General features: G+C 39.9%; 1 protein-coding gene and 1 long non-coding RNA gene across 5 annotated transcripts in view; one reads left to right on the top strand and one right to left on the bottom strand.

Moving 5' to 3' along the window:
- Nucleotides 1-13,794, bottom strand: part of LOC148648060 (uncharacterized) — a 29,279-nt gene extending 15,485 nt beyond the window's left edge. The window contains exons 1-2 of one of the 2 annotated variants that reach the window (XR_015926810.1): nt 13,504-13,794; nt 11,949-12,283 (exon numbers count right to left, since the gene is read on the bottom strand). This is a non-coding gene — a long non-coding RNA (uncharacterized LOC148648060). The remainder of the gene's footprint in view (nt 1-11,948; nt 12,284-13,503) is intronic. The other variant, XR_015926809.1, reaches the window with a different exon arrangement.
- Nucleotides 1-25,153, top strand: part of hnf4a (hepatocyte nuclear factor 4, alpha) — a 46,915-nt gene that overhangs the window by 4,249 nt on the left and 17,513 nt on the right. Inside the window, exon 1 of one of the 3 annotated variants that reach the window (XM_088608320.1) lies at nt 4,081-4,203. The exons of 1 other annotated variant lie outside the window; for it this stretch is intronic. In XM_088608320.1, coding sequence (XP_088464446.1) covers nt 4,164-4,203 — 40 coding nt within the window. In that variant the 5' untranslated portion in view covers nt 4,081-4,163. Of the gene's footprint in view, nt 1-4,080; nt 4,204-23,344; nt 23,593-25,153 lie in introns of those variants that run through there. One more of the 3 variants, XM_088608317.1, reaches the window with a different exon arrangement.

Genomic DNA, 25,153 nt, shown 5'->3' with positions numbered 1-25,153 from the left:
TGATACTGTCTCGATCACAAAAGGGTAATCCAGTGACTCATAGGTTAGGTCGATTTGCAAAAATGATCAAATGATTTCCACACCTGGTTTGGGTCTCAATATCTCAGTTGCTTAGAAGCTTTCATCTTTTGCATTCAGAAAACTGGGGGCAGATTTTACTCCCTGTCAGAAAGCTGAGATCGGAGCAGCCTGTGATTTTAGGTAGACTGCATTTCTGATCCCAAGCAAACTCTCTGCTATTTCATTACCAGAAAGGTGTGAGGTTCCCAGCAATCAGGCCAAAAGAATATTGTTCACAAAAATGTATAAAAGAATCTCAATTTAGTTATCAAATGTATAAGGTTGATTTGGAATGGCATTATAGACCCACATGTGTAAACGTGGAGAGCCTAGCAATGTGCTGTGTAATAACAATTTAGCCTTTTTAAATAAAATCACAGGTCAAATGTCTGTATCACTGGGAGGTAGTGAGAGGCAGCTTTGAGAGAAAAAGGCGCTGCTTCACTGATGGAATAATTGGTCCTAAGCGAGAGTGAAATTCTTCATGAGGGTAAGGAGCTGTAGGGATAGGCTTTGTGCTTAATTAGCCATGCCTCTGAGTCTCTGTTTAGGCTTCAGTTTTAAAGGAGGGAGATTAAGGAATTCAGAGCGGATAACTCATTATCAATTGGATAATTCTCATTTTCAATCCTACTGGCTTACAGGCCAATGAGTATCAGTGAGAAGGAGATGTTTGAGGAAATATAGCTTAGGCTACACTAAGGGGCATCACAGGTGCTGGACAGGGATGTGTGGTGGGTTGTTTGCCAGTCTCAGTGGGGTTAACATGCTGAGGAACAGTGTTGGCCAGCTGAACCAGGGCTGATTTAAAGTGCTGGTACCTGGACTGGGGCATCGCCTGGTGAGGTACGGTAGCATCTTGCCTCCTCGCCACAGTGGCTAGAGGAATCTAGATAGCACACACTGGGCCTGAGTGCTCCCTGGGCCGTACCTTCAGCGGGCTGATGGGCAGTGAGTGTAAGAAAACAAACCAGCGGTGTCTCTGGTAGGGAGCCCTGACCAAACAGGATCAGCCAGCACAGTCTGGGATGAAAAGTTACCAGTTGTCAAGATCTGGTGCTTGAGAAAGACTTGATAATGAACTGAAACTGAAGTGATTTGGTGACATGGAGGCATTGAGTACCCTAGTGCCTGGTTGTTAAAGTGACTCGTTATTAGTGAACCTTGAGTGATAACTCATTGGGTTGAATACTCTAGTTTCCCTTGATTAATGCAAACTAAGAGTGAAGAGTTATTGCAAAGATCTAGTATCTTGAGTGAGTAGACTCAAGAGAAACAGACAAGGAGAGGACTGTGCAGGGTGCCCACAGTGGAGGAAAGTTCTGTGAAAGGACTAAGACCTGGCTGAGACAGACCATTTAAAACGCACATGCTGGCAGTGTTGGTAAGGTAACATGCTGGCAGTGCTGATATTGTAGTGATATAACAGCTACCAGCACAGGCACAACTACCTTCTCTTGAAATTAACTACTCCTTAGTTCTGAGGTTAGCCTGTTCTGGTTGTCTGCTTATTCAGTTAGTTTAGGATTCGGGATCCTGCTTCTGCACTTGCTCAACAAACCAATGTGCTTTTCCTCCACTGCGAACCAGACTGAAAGGTATTCCAATAATTACCCATTTATTCCCTTTCCACTCCTTTTTTTTCCAGGGTTTTCTTTTCTTTTTAAAAGCAGTGGTGGTATTATGCTTGTGGGTGGGTACACTGTTTTACTGCTTTGGCTTGAAAGACACCTGAGATTTCTCCCTGGGGAAGGCTTTCCTTTGGGTTTTTTGCTTTTCTTAACTAAGCCATGCAATTATGTGTAGATGCAGCTTTATTTAACTGAAATTCAACAAAGCCTGGTGCAAGAGCGTGCAATGCGAATAAGATGAAATGACCAAGGTGACTAGTTTAAGCATGCTTGCTTGTGAATGCTTCCTGCTTCAACTAGCGAGGTTGTGCAACATCTTCAGACTTTTGTTTTACACTACATGCAAAGTATTCCTATTGTCTTAGTGGCTCCTGTGTAGGCCCTCTGAAACAGAAAACTGGATGGTACAGAGTTCAAATGACCAGAAAAGAGCAAGAAAGGACAACTGATTGAACACTGTTATTCAATGACAATACATGCATGATCATGTAGAACTGTTGCACATAACTCTTATTATATGAGGTTGAATGGCAGTGTTGCAAAAAGAGATGACAGAATGTGCTAAACGTAGATACTACTTAGTTGTTGTAGATTTAGTTCATCTGATTTTTTTATTTGCTTTTTGCCCAAATAATAACATAAATGACAATATCGGCACTGGCTTATCATCACTTCTATTTACAACGTTATGTCCATGTCAAACCAAAGCAGCTATTAAATGGTTTAACCCAGTCTTTAGGGCCTTGTTAGTGTGTATGTATGAATAATTGTGGTGCTCCTGATTGTTTCCTAGTGTTACGTTATGGGAGTTTTTAACTCTGCTCCCATGCGGGGGTATATTTTTGGAGTAGGGCGTGTCCCTAAACTGGGTCTCTCTCTGGATTGGTTGAAGAGAGCGGTCCGGTTTTAAATCCGTACGGGAGGGCATGAGAGTGTCTCTGAAGAGCGGTGTAAGAAGATGTATCGGATTTGTTTTCTTAGCTGTGGTGTAGGGTTGGGATTATTGTGTCACCGTTATAGCTTAGTTTAGACAGAGTAGACAGATAGCTTGCAGAAGACTTTTCTTTGGCATTGCCACCCCTTTCTCGGGTTTAGACAGGTTTAGATTATATTTGTGTTGTAGAATAGTTAGTGTAGTTAGTTTTGTTGTTGTTGTTGTTGTTCACTTACCCCTGTGTTTTTTTTAACTTCCTAGTGGTTTCTGTCATCCTATATGTGGTTGTGTGGGTATTTCCGTCCGTTAAACCTTGTCTTATATGTAAGTCCCCATTCGCTCCTAGACTGAGCCATATTGGGGATGTCACACTAGACAGGTGTGCATTGTTGTAGCTGAAGACTGAATTTGCCTATGCATACAGCGCTACCGTGGTACAGGCCACTGCAGTTGGAGTGCACCCCTGCTGTCCTATCGACATGGTTTGAGCCAGCCCTGCACTTATGACACAGTTTACAGGAAGGAAGAACAAGAGGGCAAACTCCAGTCCTCAACAGTCTGGAGCACGCAAGGTTTTACAAGTCCCTTAATGTGGGCTTCTGAGAGCAAAAACTGCTGAATATGCAACAAATTATTTTCTCTGTTAGACGATTCAGCGCTGAGCTGGAATGAAGACACACGTCTCAGGCGATGTACCATGAGCAGATCAAACTGAGAAGGAGAATGCAGAGCACTGTACTGAAACTTAACACAAGGGGGAACTAAGTGAATATGTAAAAAACTGCTGGTACAGTCATAAGAAAACTACAAAATTCTCTTTGGCACCTCCCATGTCCCTATTTCCTATGAACCCATCAGATCTGTGCCGTCCAGCTTCTGGAGTTCACTTGCTATTGTTTAACAAGGAACACGTTGTCTCCTTTCATTCTGCTTTGTGTAATATGCCCTGTAAAACACACTGGCCCAGCTCCCCTTGTTAAGGGCACAGGACTGGCATCTCTGCACATCATTCCTCTGCTTCTTAATGTAGTGATCTAGACTGGGGGCATCTGGATTAGGCAAATAAATCATTTATGGCCAGTCCTCTGAAAACGAAACTGCTTCGGAGGAGTGGAGAGTTCGCCGTCTGTCTAATCTTTTGTGTTATGTTCTCTGTATTGGAAACTCTCTGCATTCTTTCATCGTTTAAATTGCAGTCTTCCCAGCTGATTGCCCGTCCCCAGGCTTCCACACAGGCACAAAGAGTTAATGTCAACCTTTTGCACAAAACCCAGGCACGAATCGCATTTGGCGGCAGCGTGGAGGGGAATTATGTGGCCTGTACAGTTGACACTATTAGGCTGTTCGCTCGAGCCTCCCGATCAAATCTCATTGTGACAGGAATTAAGGGATTATCCGAGCTGAGTTTGCAGCCCTTTCGTTCCGGGGCTGGTGTTTAGCAGTCAAGGCCTGGGCAAGCAGTGCTTCTTGGGGTTGAGAAGGAAAATGTGCCTCCGGACCATGGGCCCTGTTCCCCTGAGGTCAGGATCTTAGAGAGGATGAATGAGGAGGATGGCGCTATGCACTTCAATACTCCAGGTACAGCACCTTTACCTTCAATACCAATAGTGTAGCACAGCAGCAATCTTGGGACAGCGAGTGAGCCAGGCAAAATAGTTGTGTGACTTGTCTGATGTATCCTTGCTGGATTGCATGTTTTTCTTTTGGAGGATCATCTTAAGTGTTTCCTTTAAAAGCGGTTTTATGTCATTTGAACCTCCAGGACTCTATGAGCTTTTTATAGGCCCACCTCTTTCTTCTCTGTCTCTCTATATTTGAAGATTCCTTCTCGCCAGCAGAACTCATGACTGTTCTCATCCCACAGGCTGTCAATGTCTGTTTTCTTGAACTGTCTGGTCACACCCAGCTTATGTCATTTCGTTTAAAGTCACAGTATTCTTGAATGACAAAAAAAACACAAGCCACGCTATATAAGGTTAAACAACGGTCAATGCATTTGGGTCCTTTCTGTTTATATTGACATTAGTATTGGTATAACAATATATTCTTCAATTCTTCAATTCTTGAGGCTTGCTTTTTTTTTCCAGAAACATTCAAGACAGCTTGTAGTTCAATATTCTGAAATCCAAAATATCAAAAGCTGGATGTGCAAATGAAACAGTTTAGAGCTAAGTGTGTTGATTATATATTTGAATTTCAATACAAAAAGCAGTAATGAAAAGGTGACTTTTTCCATTTACTTCAATGACTAATTCAGCTGTAAGTTCTATATTTCCAGACATTTGACTTTGAAGGAGAGTGAAAGAAATGCTAAAAAAACTCCATCGATGGGTATTTTTACCGTGCAGTCATTTACTTATTGCAGGGAAGGCTGTACTCAGGAGGTACTGTATAGTTGCGTGCACCTGTCCATACTGTACAATGCAGTTGGATATTTTGTTGATTAACAGCCACAGGCAGTGTGTGAGAGCTCCAGTGTGATCAGGGCTTTTGGGAATATTGTGAAAGGTGTCACTGGGTGGTGATTAAAATCAGACCTCTCTCTGCAGGCCAGATGACTATGCAATCAAAGATGGTCTGCTGTTATGAAACAGGAGTTTAGCGCTGGAATGAAATGAAAAAAAAAACTGCTCTTTTCAAGCCTCTTTGCTCTTTTAGAATGCCATATTTGATGCAATGACTGATGGCAGTTTTAAATATTTCTTTTAAATATTTCAGCAGCTCACGTTTGGTAATAGGATGATGTAGTGGTGCAGTGGTTAGCTTTGCTGCCTTGTAGCACTGGGGCTCTAGGTTCAATTCCTGGGGTGCTATCTGCGTGGAGTTTGCATGTTCCCCTCATGTTTGCATGAGTTTACCTTAGATGCTCCAGTTTCCTCCCACAGTCAAAAGACGGAAGGTAAGTTAATTGGCTTCTAGGAAAATTGTCCCTAGTACTGTATGAGCGAGTGAGTGTCTGTGTCTGTGTGTGCCCTGTGATGGACTGGTGTCCGGCCCGGGGTGTATCCTGCCTTGTGCCCCTTGCTTGATAGGATCTGGGTCCACCGTGACCCAGTATTGGATAAAGCAGTTAGAATATGGATGGAAGTCTGGTACTAAAAATTACAATCCATATTTTTTTCTATTAAATTATTGACCTATCTTTTAGCAGAAAGCCACTTGTTCCCAGTAAGGGACACCCTTTTATCCTGCAAGAGTTCATACCAAACACGTAGAGTGCAAGACTGGATGGGACACCAGTCTATTGCAGATTTGCACAGCCTGCCATCCACCCACAGAGATGCCAAGATGCCAACTAGACTGGGAGGCGTGTTTTTGAAGGTGAGAGAAAGCCCCTGCCAACAGGAGCCATGCAAACTCCACACAGAATGTGCTCTAGTTGGGTATCAAAATCGTGAGCTATGATACCAGCATACCACCCTTCTAGCTGGGCATTATTGATCTGGAATCTTCTGCTTCTGTAGCGTTCACTTGGGTTGACTAAACAACCAAATGGGTGAAGAAAGTGTCAGGGTAAAATCACCTGAAGAAGACACCACAGCTGAAACATTGTGTTTCTTTTCTTCTCCTTTCAGCATGGAATAAACCGTTACTTATTCCTTTGCAGGGTAAAAGTAGGCCACTTGTGCTCCAGTTTAAAACCATCAGATTAAATTGTATTACAATTGAAGTGCAAACCACTGTTCTAAGCATCTGTGCTTTTGTCAGTAGACATCTTTGAGTTACGAAAGTGAACATTAAGTCTATAGTGTGTTGGAATGCCATTATATACAGTAAGCATGAGTCAATTATAGATTTTAACCAAACATTAAACACAGTAGTGCCCAACGTCTAGAAATCTTCATGGATTTCAAGAATGAACGGCAAATCGAAAGAAAGTGTCATTTTTTGGAAGTTAAAAGCTAACAATTCTGTACAGGATGAGGTAAGATAAATAAGTAACTCTTAAGAAACCAACTATCTTTTCTTGTTGGAATCAAATTTAGCTAAAGACGGACTTTGGAAGGCGAGTTGTTATCTCTATTACGGGAGCACTTTTGCTGCGGTCATCTCACACTAGATGGCACTGTTTGTCACGGAATGTGACAGTGGTCTATAGTTGTAGTGTTTATGTAATGTTGTGTACACAACATCCATAAATTAAATTATAGATCCTGTGACCTAATGCGTTTTCACTTTCATTTATACATTATTCCTTTAAAAAATGTTCATTAACGAATGAAGTTCACGAATCTAGCTATCCTTTCGTCTTCTTTCACACTAGTAATATTCTACAATTGTCTTTGACATTATGAATGGAAATAATAAATTATTAATCGATTATCAATCAATTAGAATCGATATGGGAATATGTATACTAACGCATTACATGCATATCGTTTTAATGTTTTTTTTTTCATTTAAAAAAGCTTAACCTTTTCATTGAAAGTACACGTCCAGAAAAAAAAACAGTGTTACCATACAAATCCTACGTCTCTCTTATTCTGAATGTAAAAGTGTGATGCTCATCCAGACATTAGCTGGATTGTATATCCAAATACAAATAAAGCAAGGACATTTTTATTGCTATTTACTTACAGGGGAGTATTTCTGTCCAAATATCTGTTCCTTTAAGACCTAAATACCTCAATATTGCTAAATCAGGCTTAGAACCACAGAGGAAGCCACCGAATTTATTATTTTGAATTCTATATTACTGTTTTCCTAATTAAGCCGAATTATTCCTTCAATCTGAATCACTTTACCTTTAGATTTAACCATCAATTAGGAAACTGGGAGGTTTTTGCTTTGAATCTGTGTGTAAGTAGGGCCTGTGGAAAAGCTGATGAAATGGTCTTTCATGATCAGTTTATGTGGAAGTTGGTTAAAGTTTAATTTGTGTTATTATTTATTTTCTTTGAACATTACATCCTCAGCTGTGGCACAGAACGTCAAGTCAAGCAAATAGAACTGAGGTCGAAAATCAGTCCCTGTCATTACTCGGCTAGTTCAAATGGAAAAGGAGGTGATGCAAAACTATTACACCAAAAGCTCTCTTCTTGCAATGTATTGACGTTGTTATGTGGTCTGCGTTAATACCAAAAACAGCGTCTAGTGATCGCCTATATAAACAGCATGTGCTTCCGTAACATCTCTGACTCCTCAAAAATATTTTTTTCCGATTTTCTTGAGCCGGGTAGTTTGTTGATTATGCTTTGATTTCTTAAGAAAGATTTCTTAAGAATGCAAGACGAGGATGATAACTCCGAGTGACTTCTCCGTGGAGAGAAGTGATTTCAGTCTCCGGCAAAATGAATTCTCAGCAAAACAGCAGTTAATGATTGAAAGAGTGTTATCAAGCGCTGTGATTGATTTACAAGAAAGAATTGGTCTAAACGTTTATTGATGCGGTTGTTTACTTATTTGGTGTGCAGAAGGCTACTTAGTCTTTTTATGGGTTTATGGCTGGAACTAAAGATAGATGTGAAAAAATGTATTTGGCAAAATAAAGCACAGATTTTGGAATTGTAGTAGACTTTGTAAGGAATTCTAAAATGTTGGTCCTCTGCACTACTTCAATTAATATTTGGCCTTCATTTTAGAAACTATTGTCATTTCAATTAATGGCCAAATAGAGTTATATTCTCCATTTGTTTCTTCCTGGTAAATTACTTTCAGAATACAACTACTAAAGTTATTATTAATTTAGATCATAAATCAATATTTCTCTCTGGCTGACCAGTCATGCACATTTTTCTGTATAGCTGGAGCTCTGTTGTTTTTCTTCTGTGGAGGACATAAACTCCAGAATAAATCTTGGAAACAGATGGAATTAAGACCAATTATGTCAATAATTAATTCAATTAAGTCACAAAGACCTCTGATAGAAGAAATATCATCCATAAGGATCAGTGGGATAGACACAAGACATCTGTAAACAGAAGGCTGCCATCATAAATATTCACGAGTAATATACAAGTGCAGAGCGCTGGGGAGTCTTGATTTAACCTGGTCATTGTCTCTAGAAAAAGAACCCCCAGGTCTGGTCTTATCTAAATTCTTATTCCAACTAAGCACTGAATTGTTTAATTTTCTGCCCGGATGCAAACTAATGTAATCTTTAGCCACAGTAAGATATCTCAGAAGGTTTGGTTACTGTAAAATTATCATTGTAATCATTGTAATCATTCGATATGGAAAATAACAATGTTGAGGAGTATACAGTGCATTCTCCTGGGAGTGACGGGTGGATAATTAAATTAAGTGGTGCTTATTAATGTTAGTGCTGAAATATACTGCAAAACAAGCAAAAAGCAGTTTAAACGTGGGGTTAAATAAGTGCAATCTTCTTTAAACCCCACCTCAACTTTATTGGCTTCTGAGGGAAACTAGCAAACAACTTCAGAGATTAACAAAGACGTGTTCACATGGGGTTTTGCAAAGCAGGCTGCCAAGTTTTGCTGTGCAATTGGTGACAACAGCGGTGTGCTCATTTAAATTACGACAAGGGTCATCGTTATCACAAGCCAGCCTTTTCACTGCTGATCACTTTCAGAGACAATTCAGTTGAACCAAAATGCACAATCGGTCATCTGCATTACTGGTCTGGTTGCAATATATACAGTATATAAGATAAGATCACTTTATTGGCCCTATACAAATTCTTGTACTAGGAATTGGTCTTTTCACATACCCCAACTTGCTCTCCATGAGACACACAAGCAGTGAGAGAGAAGCTTGGGGTCAGAGCACAGGGTCAGCCATTTATACAGCACCCCTGGAGCAGTTGGGGTTAAGGGCCTTGCTCAGGGGCCCAGCAGAGTTGGATTCCTCTGCCAGCTGCAGGATTTGAACCAGCAACTTTCCAGTCACACACACAGATCCTTAGCCACAGTGCCACCACTCCATTGTTATGTATAACATATATAACTATGATTATATATAGTGTTATATAGTAACTAGTAGGTAATCATACAGTAAATAATGTATATCTCCCAAGTAATGGTTTGTTACGTACTTACTGTATGCCGAATCTCAAATCACCTCTTACTAACAAGTCACGGGCTACTTAGACAGTATGTGTGTTGCCTTTACTGAAGTGAAGACTGTTCTTGACCATATTAAGTCATCTACTATCTTCCCAGTGATGATTAATATCTTGGGATTATCTTGGGAGAACAAGATGAGTTATTATAATTGCCCAACACTCTGCCCCATAATTATAAGGTGGCAGGGAGGGGTTTGTGCAGCCGGTATTCAGACAAAAGGCCACTTTCACATTATGAAAAGTAAGTCATGAAGCTATTGAAGCACATTTCAGGTTTTAATAAAGATTTTTGCATCCACCCTGTCCATTACCGCCATTGTTTCCAATGTGAAATGTGCACTTTCTGCTTTTGCAGTCAAAGATTAGACCCAAGTAATGTTTCAGGTATGATATGGAATCACAACCCTTTATCCTTTATCTTTTCGCCACAGAGACGGCTTTTTCAGAGCCTTTCGCCATTCATGGTGCCTTAAAAACAGACAGCCAAATAAAAGGCACCTCTATTTTACGACGCTGCAAGTTTGAAGCGTGTCGGGTCCTAAGCGGTGTTGTTGCGTGGCGTGCTGAGCCCCACCCGGCCTGATCGAATCCTGCCTCTTTCAGGCAGCGGACGGCCAGCTGTGTCCAGGTGCTGAGCGATTACCGTCTGTAGGCTGATAATGCAGTCTGGCCACGAAACTCGCAGCTCAGTATGAACCATTGAGAAGCTCGGCAATGTGTTTTCTCGAAGTCGTACTTGCTACAGTATTGAAATGTTTTCGGACTACGTGTGATTGAGGTTTAGCACCACTTGTAAAATTAACTTTCCAAAGAGAAAATGCAGTTATTCTTTTGGATGTTTTTTTATGGTTTAATACAGTAGATTATTTAAATGTCTCCGTTACAAGGATTTTGAAATGTACGAGTGATTGCATTGCGTCTGTTTTCTCACTTTAAAAAAAGTTTCCAGCGCACATACTGTTTAGCTTTTTATTTGTGAGTGTGTTGATTGCGTAACCACCGGGGAAAAATATTTTATAGCGGCGGTGTAATATTAGACTCATCGGTGGTTTATGATTAGCTCAAGACCAAATAGTCAAATATGCGAGGGCAATTAGAGCTTCATAGATAACTGTTTTAGTTAATCTTTACAGAAAAACAGGTTTTATTTTGTGAACATCTTAAGGAGCAGCTTTGTCCTTCCGAAACACTTTACTTGATTTTCACAGCAATGCGACTAACATTATAGAAGAACATTTCAGAAACAGAAACGGCTCTTCCATTCCCTAAGGTATCTGACATGAAAATTTGAACATCGGACACTGACCAAAAATCTCAAACACAAAGGCTTTTCTTCTGTTAAGAAAAGATACAACAATTCTTGGGGCATGAGGACAGTGCTAAATTGTACCCCATAAATCTAAATCTAACATCCTATCTGTGTGACAGTTTTAAAGTGAAAAAATTGAAAAGGTGATATGTTAAATCATCATTTGAATGCTAAAGTGAGTTACAACTTAGAACTGATCGACAGGAAACAGTAATTAATGCTGTACCACAGTGATCTGTATTATGACCACAGCTCTCCATAATATATATCAGTGATGTAGATTGATCATCTATATAAAGAAATAGTTAATGTGAAGGAGTAGGAGGATTAGAAAAAAAACTCTGTAGAAGCTGCAAAAGCAATTCAAAAGCACTTCAACTAAATTCACTGGACTGGGCAAACAGTTAGCAGATGACATTTAATGTAAATAAGTGCAGATAGAAAAAAAAACCATAAATTATAGTTATGAGAAAGGAAACAGTAAGATTGAAGAAAATATTTCTAAAATAGATTTCAATATGGGGAACAAATAAAAGGGCAAATGGGATGATAGTACTGTTTATAGAAATAAAAGCACAGACTTCAAATCAAGGGATGTTGATTTGAAAAGACACACTTGTAGGACCACATTTAGAGAACTGTGTTCAAGTTCAGGTCACCAGGGTACAAGATACACCTCTACTCTAGAAGCAGTTCAGAGAAGACACATTCCCAGACTCACAGGACTCTTTCACACTGACAGGCTTTTCAGTAACAGCTTGCAGGCTGACATCGAACCTCTTTAGTCTTTTTAGCAGCAGAGCCATCTGTACGGAGACCCATTTCAAGCTTCGACATTCTCCCATGGACTGTGAAAATGGAACTTCTTCAAACTAAACAAACTAGAGGATGTACTAGAGAGCAAGTGCATTTAAAACTGAGCACAGTAGGCACCTGTTTTTTTACACAAAGGGCAGTAGGAGTCTGCAACTAGCTACCCAAACAAACCTGATGGGGTTTAGCGGCCTCTTCTCATTTCTGTCATGTTCTTATGAAAAGCTCTTGGTCGTCTTGTCACCCAGCAGTCCTGTATCTCTTAATCTTAGTATTGTTTTGGATCAAGGAGAGACATTCACTGTAGGGGTGGTGGACTTCATGTCAGGGAGCATATATTTTAAATAAACAGGCTGAACCTAAACTGGCTTACGGTCTCAGAGGTTAATTATTATTCTGAATCATACTACTGCAATAACTGTGGTCCATCATGGAGATCACTGGATCCAGCCATCCGTCGTCCAACTGCTTTATCCATTTCAGGGTCATGGGGAAGCCGGAGCCTGTCCCTGACAAGCAAGAGGACAAGGTGGGATACACCATGGAAGGGACGCTAGTCCATTGCAAGGCAGACCGACACAGACAGAACCATGCACACACTCACCAGGGCCGATTTTACCCAGAAGCCAATTATCTTGCCAAGTGTTTAGTAAAGTGGAGCACCCAGGAGCAAACCCCGTGAAACCAGGAAGAGCAAACAAAGTCCACACAGATAGCACCCCAGGAAATGAACCCTGGACCCCCATCACTGCATAGCAGCAATGTTAACCACTGCACAACTGTGGCACTTCTGGAGTGCAATTTCACTTATCGCAATTTCACTGATGCATCAGTGTAGTTATGTAATTGATCACAACATGTCAGGTTATACAGGAGTGCTTAAATCATCATTTCAGTCTAAAGGACGTAAATTTCTCTAATTTAGAGACATTAATACAGAGAAAAACTGCATTTTTTTTTTCTTTTTCACTGAGAGAAAAAGACACCTTTTAATCATTCTCAAACATTATATTATGTTAACTACAGTATATTACTGTACAGTTTGTTAAAATCCTGTCCTTTATTTTTCTGTTTTATCATTGCTTAGTTTTGCTTTTTTTGATATGTTGAAACATTTCTAAGCTGTTTTCTCCATGACCTTGTGAAAGATCGCCCGTAACAAAGTGTTTAAAGATGGTGTTTACCATGACTAGGGACCTTTTACATCAAAACGGATTGAGCAACACAAAATCGCATTTCAGCATGTGTCCCCGGTGAAGCATATTCACAGTAAACAGGGGGATGTTGTCTGTCTAGAGGTCAATCTCAATGGATTAGTACTGCTTTCTTAGAACGTGCCAAATGAGTTATGTTTTAAGAGCACTGTCTGTTACAAAAATCACAGTACAACCTTGCAAGTCTTACAAAAGCAGAAACAGTCACCTTGCATAGGTTTTAAGCATGTGTTTCCAAATTAAAGCAATTTAAGTCCTTCAGACTGTGAAAAGTGCCAAAACCAGTGACATCGCTACAGCCGTGAAACAATCTTTCCTAAGATGTCAGGTTCATGGAGTTATCAGTTAACAAGAGTTTATTCCATGACATTATACCACCTTATACCCACCTATCTCAGCCATCCCCAACAGGTAGGCAATGCTATGCTTAACAGGGCTGAAATGTGCTGCCGCAAGCACACCTAGTTTCTTCTTTCATTTATCAACATTTATACAGATCAAAGTCATAAACTTACTGTTTTTGTTGTAGACGGGCTCTGAGAAACTGGCAGTTTCATTTTAATTCCTCACACTGTCCTCAGCTGTAGGCCCCAGTGCCCTCCAGACATGACCACTTTCCCATTTGTGCTTTTTTGTTTTTAAAAGAATGGCTACTACCCGCTCCTAAGTCACCGATGGCCTGAAATGAAGAGGTTTCTTTCGGGAGAAAGTACAAATAGGCAGCGGTTTGGAAATGGAGTTTGGTCAGTGGTCGGAGATTTCTATTCTGAAGATAGACAGGACTTTGTTCACAAACTGGAGTTTGAAATTTCAAAGGGGAAAATAGCAGAGGAGTTACATCAGTTTTTTAGAAGCTTTTACTGTTGACTTTTAGCCCCAGGCAGTTTGGATGACTGATTGTAGGACATAACTTGGCTTTAGTTTGACTGTATGTGTATTAAGAGTGGAGTATGGAGATAAACACTCGGAAGGCCATAATGTGCACTGTGCGCATTATTGCCCTACTGTGGCACGTTGGGACTACTTTGCAGTGACAATTATGCAGAAACAATGTTTTCTGTTGACTAATCTGTCTCAAACTCTAAAAAGTTTTCAGTCTTTTTCAGATATAAAATCGTCACCTGACTGTGCTTCAGACATTTGCCTTTAGCTTGTGTTTGTTTTGCTAGTTGCCATGTCAATAAAATGTGTATATATATTTTTTCAAAACCCTGCTGTACGAATAAGCAGTGTCAGCAGGAGGAACATTTTGTGGGTGTATAGTCCTCAGCATAGGAAGCCAAGAGAGAAATCCAAGCAGCTGGTGAGTGAAGTAACACAGCAGGCGTCATGCAGAATCTCCCCTTTTCACAACAGCTGGATCTGACACAGCACAACAACTCATCCTCATAAGGTTTAGGGGGAGAAACGCATTGTGAACAGAGTGGGATATATTTGTGAAAGTATTAAAATGATAATGACTTGTTAAATTAACGAGGCTGACTGTCTGGGTCCTCTACGCTCCAGTAGAAAGCAGTGAACTCTTTCTTTGCTTGTTTCAACCACATGCTAATGAAGAGCATTAGCGCAGTAGTGTGGGAATCGAATGACTTTTTCTAGGTCATTAGTGAGAGGTTGAGCACACTATAGCAAATAGGAGCGCCGTGCCTACTGATTAAACCACTGTTAGTGAGTGTGCTGGGTTTAGTGATGAGCTCTTAAATGACAAGCTGGGTGAACAGCTAGGACACCAAATGGAAAAAATCTGGTAATAAACTGTGAAATAGCACTATATGCATATCAATTGTTTTTGTTCAATGTTTAATGCAGAGAGGATAGAAAGAGGGTTCCCTTTGTAACAAAGAATAGAACTAAGTTATAGTGGGTTTCTATTATGGGCCAATGGTATAGTAAAGTCTCTAGCCTTTTTAACCTTGTCTTTAGTATCCTGAATACTTTACTGAGTCCTGCAGGGGTAACACACAATTACTTTTCCCAGTTGGCCATGGGAGAAAAATATTGCCAGCTGAATACTCCCCTGGGTTCATTATGCCCAGGAGTGTTTCGGTGATGAGATTGTGCAGAGCTCAGGACCTCTTGTTATAGTGCCTGATTTTGTTTTTTGAGGAAAAAGTTATTTTGGTTAAGAAGGGCTGGCAAGAATCTTTGATAATGTTTTTACGCTCTCTAAGCTAAAATGGGTTGGTAGTCATTCAATCCTTCAGACAGTGTAGATTGGCCTCCAGATCAGGAAGAGAGATGGGTTTTGTTTCCTTTCTGGGGTTTAGATTGTGTGCTCTTTCACACTTATAAAAAAGAGCAATGTTATGTCAGAATTCTAAATCCTCCATACTGTAAGAGCCAAGCTATGGACAATCTGTCACATTGCTATTACTAGTAACATAGCTAGTAGGAGAACACTGGCTGCCCAGCCATGTGATTGAAGCCATTTCCACCAGTTCTTTTAAGAAACAGCTGGATGAGATCCTCCGATCAACTACATGTAGGCATTGAAAACCACAGGGGTCAAATTTGACCAAAAGTCAAAAGAGATGAATGACCACCTCATATTTTTAAGCTTTATGTTTTTACCATTTTACTAATTTCAAGGCCTTACACGCTTCCAATTGTGATAAAAATGATATACCGTAGACCTTCAACTGTACAAATGTACTCAAATGTACAATCATTTTTTTATCAGGCACTATGTCTCTGCTCACACACACGTGCCTGTAGCCTGTATAATCAGAAGTGGCTCATACTGTTGCTAGAAAATAATTAAGTATTACGACAGTTTGACGAGAATTTACTTTATACGTCAAACAGCTACCGTGAGTTCCTGTCTAGATGGACAAGTCATGTTTGTCATGACTATTTTTAAAAAACCCTCTTGCGTTTAAGCTTTGTTCTGTTTGCCAAATTTAGGAAAAATTTTCAAGCATTGTTTCCCATCTCTCCACTGTGTTTATGGTGTGTTAAACTGTGTTTAAACGTGGATTGACTTTGGTCAAAATTGCCCCCAGTTTGTGTTGTGCTGTATTTTCATGGATACTGTATTTTGTTTTACTGTGTGAGCTTTGCCTTCTCATTTACCATTTCATTGTGCTTTTCCGTGGCTGTACTCAGATTTTCATGTGGCAACGTTTACACAGGTAATGGCAGTTTTTAAAAAGGATTTAAACATAGGGGCGGCATAGTGGCACAGTTAGTAAGCGATTGACGCCTCACAGTGCTGGGGTCCTGGGTTCAGTTCTAGATTGGAGGTACTATCCGCTCGGAGTTTGTATGTTCTCCCCATCCATGTTCATCTGAGTTTCCTCCAAGTGTTCTGGTCCACAGTCTGAAAACATACTGTTCGGTTAATTGGCTTCTGGGAAAACTGGTGTGAGTGTGTGCGTGTTGTGCCTGTGTGTGCCTTGTGATGGACTGACATCCTGTCCAGTGTGTATCCTGCTTTGTCGCTGTTGCTTGCTGGGATACACTCTGGCTTGAATGTGACCTTGAATTGGAAGAAGGGGTTAGAAAATGGATGGATGGATTTAAATATAAGAAACTACATGGTTTCTCCTAAAAACAACAACCCAGAGCACAGCTGTGTTGTTACACATTTGTTAACAACATGTTTGGCAATGGAAAAACATGTTTTTGTTACTTTAGTTCACTACACAAGATTTTCACACCTGATGGTCTTGTAGGAAGCAGTTTTTCTTACAGCGTATGAAAATCAAACACACCTCAGTGAGTCACGCCCCACATAGTTTTAAGGGTGTTACTGTGATTTAAGTGCTGACTCTCACAAATTCACCTCTCATCGTCTGTAACCACAGTATAAACAATGTATCAGATCATTTGCCTGTAAGAGGGAATGTAAGTTGACACAAGGTAGTGCATTTAAGATTACATGCTCTTGAGTTTTGTGTTGAAACATAATGTAATTCCAGCCAAGATATGGGTATAACTCCCTTAAAGCAGCAGGGAAGATAGACATTTATTGCCTGTCAAGAACTTGCCTTACAAGAAAGGAACAGTTTTATGGAAACACTTTGAGGCTTCATTGTCACAAATGTGGCTATAAATGTTTAATTCCTCTGAATTATCAATTTGGATGGTCAGTTACCCCTGCAAATGTCTACTGGATACTCCCTGTTCTCCAGACCGAAGTCTGGTTATTGTTAATCACCCACTTTGGGAGTGACCCTCAATTAACTGGCCCAGATGCTGCTAACTTGAGCTTGGAAACACCAAGCTGGGGTTTCGAGTTCCAGCATAGCAATGACATCTAGACATTGAAGAGGAGAAATTCAGGCTGGGTTTTACAAGCCCAAGAAATTGGCTATAAGAGAAAAATAAGCTCATAAAACTAGACCTCTATGTGAGCCAGGGTGAACTGTTAATGACTTATCAATTAAAAAGGTACAATTCAGCCATCTTGTTTGGAAAAAAAAGCAACTGTGTTCCAAGAAATCTTGAGTTGCATGATTAATTGTGCATTGTTGGCTTACATTACGTTTTGAAACCAGTTATCAGAACTTGTCCCTTAATATCTCAGCAAGGCAAGAGGATAAAAAAACACCTTAACCTTGTAGATTATATTTTATAGACCTATATATTGCTGTTCTTAAGGGTTCATGGAAAAATGGAGATGTGTAGCAGCGATACAGGAGTTAATGAGAGTGGAGATAAGATATACTGTCAGCAGTGTCAAGTAATTTCGCCTGGTTCCGAGTTCCACATTTTTGGCTCCTCAAGTTCCGGAAACCAGCCAACACTGGTAAAAAAAAAAGCAATTGTGTAAATATGAACACCTCCACCTAGTTTCAGCAAAATTGAAACAACCACAAAGATGTATTTTAACAATATATTTATATATCCATTTATTGTAATTATTATTTATCCATATATTTGAATTACAGTTCCAGGGATAGTCTGTCTTAATTTCTTTTGATTCCTGGCTGTCCTAAGATTTTCTTTAACTTTGCTCTACATTGTCCTTAAAAAGGGTATGAGCAAGAAAAGGCCAATCTGCCCACCTTGCTTTGAATATTAATAATTTGTAAATCAGAGAATCTCATTCAGCTGTTTTTTTAAATGTTCCCTTATTGTTATCATCAGCATTGTTACTTTTTTTAGTCTGCAGTCCTAAATGCGCTTTCCCCTAGTTTCCATTTGTATCATGTGGTCTTTTGCTTCATTGCTGATCTTGAGGAAGCCCATTGGACAGACACTTTACAAAGCCTTTTCTTCCCATCCTCTGTCCAGTACTGAGAAGAGCCCTGTCTGTGCAGGCATTATTTCTGAGCTCTCTCCCAGATAGCAATGTGGCCATCCCTATATACAGAATGTGAAGTGTGAAGCTGCATCTGTGTGAGAGCTTCCAACAAAGAAGTAGGCTTAACTTTAAAAGTCAAATGAAATATAAATACCAACTTTTCTGTTGTGGAGCCTTCTTCAGATGTAGGATTTGGAATGAGGTCTTACTCTCCCATTGTAATATGTCTTCTACACAAGTCCTTTTCACACATCTAGCAGTTTCTTATCACAAAGATATCTAGCAGTTGCTTATCATAAAGAGCTTGTATTTTTAAGTTTGGACGTGGCGTATGTTTAAGTTCGAGGCAGCATGATGGTGCAGTAATTAGCATTGGTGCCTCACAGTATTGAGGCCCTAGATTCAATTCCAGAGCTGGGGTGCTGTGTGTGTCGAGCTTGCATGTTCTCCCCGTTTTCACGTGGGTTTCCTTTGGGTGCTCCAGCTTCCTTCCTCAGCCCAGAGACACGTTAAATTTATTTGGTTCTGAGAAAAGTAGCCCTGGTCCGTGTATGTGTCTGTATGTGTGCCCAGTGATGGACTGGTGTCCCATCCAGGGTGTAGCCTGCCTTGCGCCTGTTACTTGCCAGGATAGGCTCTGGTTCCCCTGTTCTCCCAGTGACCCAATTTAGTGGTTAGTGGTTAGAAAATGGATGGTAGCAGTTTGAAGTGTCTGTTGTCATTACATTTCCCTATTTCTCCCAAGCACTCTGAACCTGAGTGGTCTATCATTTGTTTATTTGGATTGTCATATTTGTCAAAGGCATATTTGTCATCAGGATAGTGTAATATCAGAGATTAGCTCACCAGTATGTTTATACAATCTGGCCTCCTCAATATTGCTCTTAATTCAGCTGGTGAAACATCTTTGAGCTCTGCTTGGTCTACTTAGTACAGTAGATCTATGGCTGCCAGGCATCACCCAAGCTGTGACCCGTTCTGCATTAAGTGCTTTGGGATTTGTTAGGATGAAAAGCATTGTATAAAATGTATTATATTATATTATTTTCCTGGATATCTCAGCAGTTGAGCTACCATGCAGTAATTATAGGTGCGTTTTTATACTGTATCTGATCAAACAGATGCTGTAAATATAAAGTAGAACTCATCTCAATTCTATTGGTGTGATACTGTAATAAAAGTTGCAGGAGAATTTCCACTAAGACATGTAGCAAATTTATATTTTTCAATTCTCTTTATAAAGTTAAGCGGGAACTGCAGTCCCAGTTTTTCATTCTGGTCATCAAATCTCATTTACAAAAATGAATTGACTGTGTCACACAATTTTACAAATCGTGAACTTGGTGAAAGTACTGTATGGGCACTATGTTTTGTAGTGAACTGCTGGTCTCACCACAGCCGAGAATGAGAGTTCACAAGAATTCCTGCTCAGTAGTCACTGTAATGACTAATGTCAAGTGATGTCCGAGCGAATAATCACAGGCTGTGCAGCAGACACTTCACTGCAGAAATGTCCCAATCTGATCTGCAAACAGAGTAAACAATTATGTAGCACTGTCAGCAAAACCGTCTCAAAAGTCGAGAGCAATATTTCTATGGGATTAAAAGCAATGTGTTCGCAAGCCTGCTTCTTTACAGTATAATAGAGCCATTTTACCTCACCTCGTTCTGAATTGCAGACAACAATGGCAATATGGCACTGCGCATACCTGGAAATCTCATCTATTTTGTGATGTAAACTGGAGGTTTTACACATTACTGTATACATTTTACTTTGTGGTTTGAACACTGACTCATCAATGCCGATTCTTTCCCACAACGAAATATAGAAATAGCCTTGCAGTCCCATTTAATTTATCTCCCCCAGTGGGGGTTTTGAAATACAGCAGATTTGTTTTATAGCTTCTCCATGCTCTTGCTCTGAAGATCATTGACCTGTAGGCTTCTGATGCTGCATACTGCTACTTTCTCTCTGCAAATAAAAGGCTCTTCTGTTTTACATTTTAACCTGCACTGAGGGTGTGTCATATTTCCCCAATTAAAATTTTAAATGAAGATGGCTTGACGAGCTCGAGGTTTTATTGACAAACGGGCATGTTTGTGAAGAAAGGTAGTTCTCTTCTTTGATTTGCTGGGTACCTTTTGATCACGCACAGTGAAAACTGACCAGGAAAAGCATACAATGCAAACAACGTGATATGCCGAAAGGTATTCCAGCTTCTTTGGAAAAGAAGAACACAGGTCTATTCTCAGTGGAGCAATTAGCTTGATTTCTTTGCGTCGGTTATTTGCTAATGATCTCAAATGGCCAAAGGATTTTACTTCACAATCCAAATTTGTCCTACATTTTGTTAAACTAACACTAAAACGCAGGAATCTCTGCTTGGGCTGGTGCAACTCGTACTCTTAAAAGTGCAGCCGCACTGCCCTGCAATGGTTGAAGTGATTATGCTTTATTCACATTTTAATGGGAATAATAGACCTGTTGTACTGGAGTCCCATCCAGGGTGGTACAGTGGTTAAACGGAAATTAATCAAGTACAAGTTTATTGTCATTATACTCATACACAGGTATATGTATAACGAAATGCTATTTAGCTAGCTCTCAGACGGTAAGCAGTACAAAAAAAACAACAATACAATTGTATAAGAAAAGAAAGACAGAGACAACAGGCAATGTCCAAAACAATATCAGATGTACAAAATCATACCTCAACAGAATGAAATAAAGGATAGAAAATTATGTGGAGTGAGCTTCTTGACATGTGAGGAAGAGGTAGATTTCAATGTTAGCATTGCTCCCTCGCAGTGCTGGGGCCCTGGATTCAATTCCTGTGTTGCTATCTGCATACTTACCTTTACCCTACACTGATAAAATGCAGTTTGTAAGATGGATGATTAATATAACTCACTGGATTAAAAAAATGCACTGGAATGAAGATCATACAGTAGTACATCGCCCTATACATTTTTTTTTATAATGAGCCACAGAACAGTTTTCAGATACAGAGCTGCAGTAATATTGCTTGATATTCTACATATTCCCCTGTCTCTTCAATTCAAAGGTTCAGGATGGATTCCACAGTATGAATATGTAAGACTGCACTGCCTCTTTTCCACCATTCAGATGGATAACAACACTGTAAATGTCGAGTGAGCCTCTCTCTGATTGTTCTAAAACAATCAAGTCTGGGAGCACCTGAAAATCGAAATACGCAAAGGTAGCTGTTTCAACTTCTCACCAATCACAGATCACATGTTGCACACAAAAGCGATTGTCTTCAGCAAGATTAGAGCTGCATAAATCATAATGCATTCACAACACTGCTTGGAGCAAGACACACTGAAGGCTTAGGAACAAGTAATAGGTTTATTCCATGCTGAAAAAAAGAAGAAAGAAAACACGTTTCGGCTGTGGAGCCTTCTTCAGGTGTGAGGTGAAGAAGGCTCCACGGCTGAAACGTTGTGTTTTCTTTCTTCTTTTTTTCAGCATGGAATAAACCTATTACTTGTTCCTTTGCAGCCTACGCATGCTGATGCAGCTCCCCACCTGAGCTACATATTGAAGGCTTAGCTGTTTTGAAACTTTTCACACATTATTTATGATTTACTTTACTTTATGGTGTTACCTTGCACTGGATCATAGAAATAATGTGACTATTATAATAGATATTTCTAAGGAAATATCTGATGTCATGGTTTACTCATGGGAGCAGCATTGCTGCTTTGTAGCTCTGGAGCCTTGCATTCAATTCCAGACCTGGGGAGTGATCTGCATGGAGTTTGTATGTTCTCTGCATGTTCCTGTGGGTTTTCTTCCACAGTCCAAAAGCATATTGGTAGGTTGGCTTCTGGGAAAATTGACCCTGATGTGAGTGTGTGTCTATATGTGTGTTTGCCCTGTGATGGATTGGCGTCCCGTCCAGGGTGAACCTGTTTTCCCCCAAATTGGAAGAAGTGATTAGAAAATAGAGAGATGGATGATTTAGACACTGTTCAGTGCAGTAAAGAACCTAATTAGAACCTAGTTAAAAGATGTACAACCCCAGTTCTACATTGACCTACGTTCCATCTACAACGTGAATATGTTCTCTGGAATAATCAAGTTGCTCTAAGGGTGAAAATTATAATGTGTGTTCCACATTTTGTTTGGTACTTAAACAAAAGTGACAGGTCTCGGTTTTGAGTCAAGAGGTTCTTGAAGCCCTGAAGGCCTTAGTTTTTTACTCAGACTCTTTTGTTTCTTACACCTTCAGGAAGTGCATGGGATTCAATTTACAGTTTCAGCACGGGGACAGATAGAAGATTATCATTGTGAAGCAGTTTGAACCTTGTTAGACTTTAGTAGCTGTGGGGTCATGTGGAAATGGTACTGATTAAATTAAAAGGCAAATATAAGTTCAACAAAATCTGTTCACAAAAATGCTCTTGATGAAAGAGAAGTGTGACATTTTCCGCGTTTGGTGTACTGTGTGTATGCAAACTTCTGCAGTTCAGTTGAGTAAAGCTGAATTAACGAAAAGGGTATGCACATAGATTCTTATGTCATCTGGAGAGTTTTGTTTCTTGTCATCTTGAGTTCCCTCATTACTCAGAAGGACTTTTATTTTTCAGTTTATAGATTCTCTTAATGTATTCCTCTGTATTCTCTTACTCTTCCTCTGTATTCCACTCAGCCCACATTTCTACCTGATATTTAATTAAATCAAATGGAGCATGTGCTTTACATGATAGCTTAAAGTGAAGTGAAAATTGTCTTTTAAAAACAACTTTGTGCCACACCACAAAGAATTGTTTTTCATTAATTAGAACTGGATAAGAATTTATCAAGACTATGAAAATTTGGAGGTAGAGGGGGCTGGAATCTAACTTAAAAAGTGAACACCGGAACACTATGTCTCCTATCTGCACGGATACAAAATTACCTTTTAAAAATATTACACATGCAGCAGATATCAGCACAAATTCATGCCATTAAAACAATAAACATTTAAAAAAAAAAACTTGGTTCTGCTATCTCTCAAAAAACAACCTGATACACCAAAGGGGCTGGCTGGCTAAACATTAATCTCCCAGCTCCTCCACCTCCAAAGACTAGAGGCCAGGGAGGAGACTGATCTCATCAGTCACAACCAGGACCCAGTTCTTCCTGGTCAGGAAAGCTTCTCCCATCCCTACAGAGCAAGGTCTTGGTGAGTGGGAGAGGGGCCCTTACCACATCCAGAGTTTTGGGAGCTGATAATGCGTCTGTCCAAAGCCCTGCTAGACATGGAGATGGCAGATTATAGTGAGGCCTTAGACCCGGCCTACACCACCCTGGAGTTTGAAAATATGCAGGTTCTGGCACTGGGCACAGGTGAGTGTGTAGGGTTTTTTAAATCTGGGTTATCCTCACAATGATTGTGAAGTTTGGAAGCTTACTTTCTGTTGTAGGCATGTCACTGCTACAGTACATGGTGATATACAGTAGACATCCTTGCAGGCTCTCATCCTGCTCAAAGCCATCATTTGCCATGTTAAAATGCTAGTTCTGAAGGAAGCACCATGCTTTGGCTGTGTGATGATGTATCTGGAACAAGGCTCCTTAATTCACACTCAGCAAAACCAGGCATGAGCTTCACTCCCGGACTGAGTACTTTAGTGCTATTTCATTTCTTTCTTTCGCCATTGGCAGCCTCCACTTTTTCCCTGCTCACTTATGTCATAGTGGTTTAGTTGAATTTTGCTGCTGTTATTTAGCTTTTAGAGGTTTCGATGCTGAACTTTAGGTTGGTCATTTCATAAATGTTCAGTATGTGTGTCCGATATTATAGACTGAGCAATACAATGAGGGGAGTGTTAAAGATTTGCCTTCATGTAGGTTTTTCCTACGTCTGTGGCTGCTGATGTCGGCCTGCAATTGTAAGTTATTGGTAAACAAAAAGGTTTAAGTGTTAGTCTCATAGGGAATGTGCTCTATCTCGTAGTATGATTATATACTATGACATGTTGAAGCAGATGCCTTGATGAAATTATTATTATTAGCTTTGCATTGGATGAATTGGTTTAATCTCTATAACTGTAATCACTGGCGTCTAGGAAAACGACTAGACCAATTCAATCATTGCATTGATTTTCACTGATAATTGAGCAGCACTCAAGAAGAGGAGATGTCATGGCTCAATACAATCATCCCACTGACTGGGTAATTAATTAACTCAATATCTGACAGTTCTAGTTAAGTTTATTTGAACTGGAATGCCTGAATTGGGCAGAAAGTTGTCACAAATGTCTGACTCATTTAATCACTCAGCTAAATAGCTCATAGACAGTCCTGAATACATAACCATATTATTCTGTTTAATAAGTTTAAGCTGAAAACCTGACTGTGAGGATCTTTGACTTGAGCTTTACCAAAAGAAAATACACTTATTGTTTTATGTGTGCAAAACTGTATTTATATGATAATGCTTGCAATGTATTTCTTCATTGATCTATTCTGGTTCTTGATCAATCTCTTTTGTCCTTTGACATTTCTATAAAAACCTGCAGCTTCTCTCCTTGCTCAGGTAATGGATACTTTTGTGTGGCAGTTCTAAGTTGCAAAAGCATTGTTTTTCTCCACATTTATTAGCCTGAGAATGAGTGTATAGTTGATCAGCAAAGGAAAAAACTGAAACCTTTTCTATTTAAACTGGAGTTGTGGACATGTGTTTGCCTTTTTATTGTTTTGAGTCTTCTGGTTTTCTGGTTGCGTGATGTTGATTGTTCTGCTGTACAACTACAGAAAGTTAATTTTGCTTAAACATCTTAGGCATCAGCACAGTTCATGTAGCTGAAAGGGACAGTTGTACAGTACATGATTTTTAAAGTGTTTAAAGATGTCTGGCGCTTGTGCCTTTTAACGTACCTGTGCTTCCATACTACAACTATGATTT

Source organism: Lepisosteus platostomus, chromosome 15 (genome assembly GCF_059453375.1).
Source record: "Lepisosteus platostomus isolate fLepPlt1 chromosome 15, fLepPlt1.hap1, whole genome shotgun sequence".
In the NCBI taxonomy this organism is placed as follows: Eukaryota; Metazoa; Chordata; class Actinopteri; order Semionotiformes; family Lepisosteidae; genus Lepisosteus; species Lepisosteus platostomus.
This window is presented reverse-complemented; position numbering and strand designations above follow the sequence as displayed.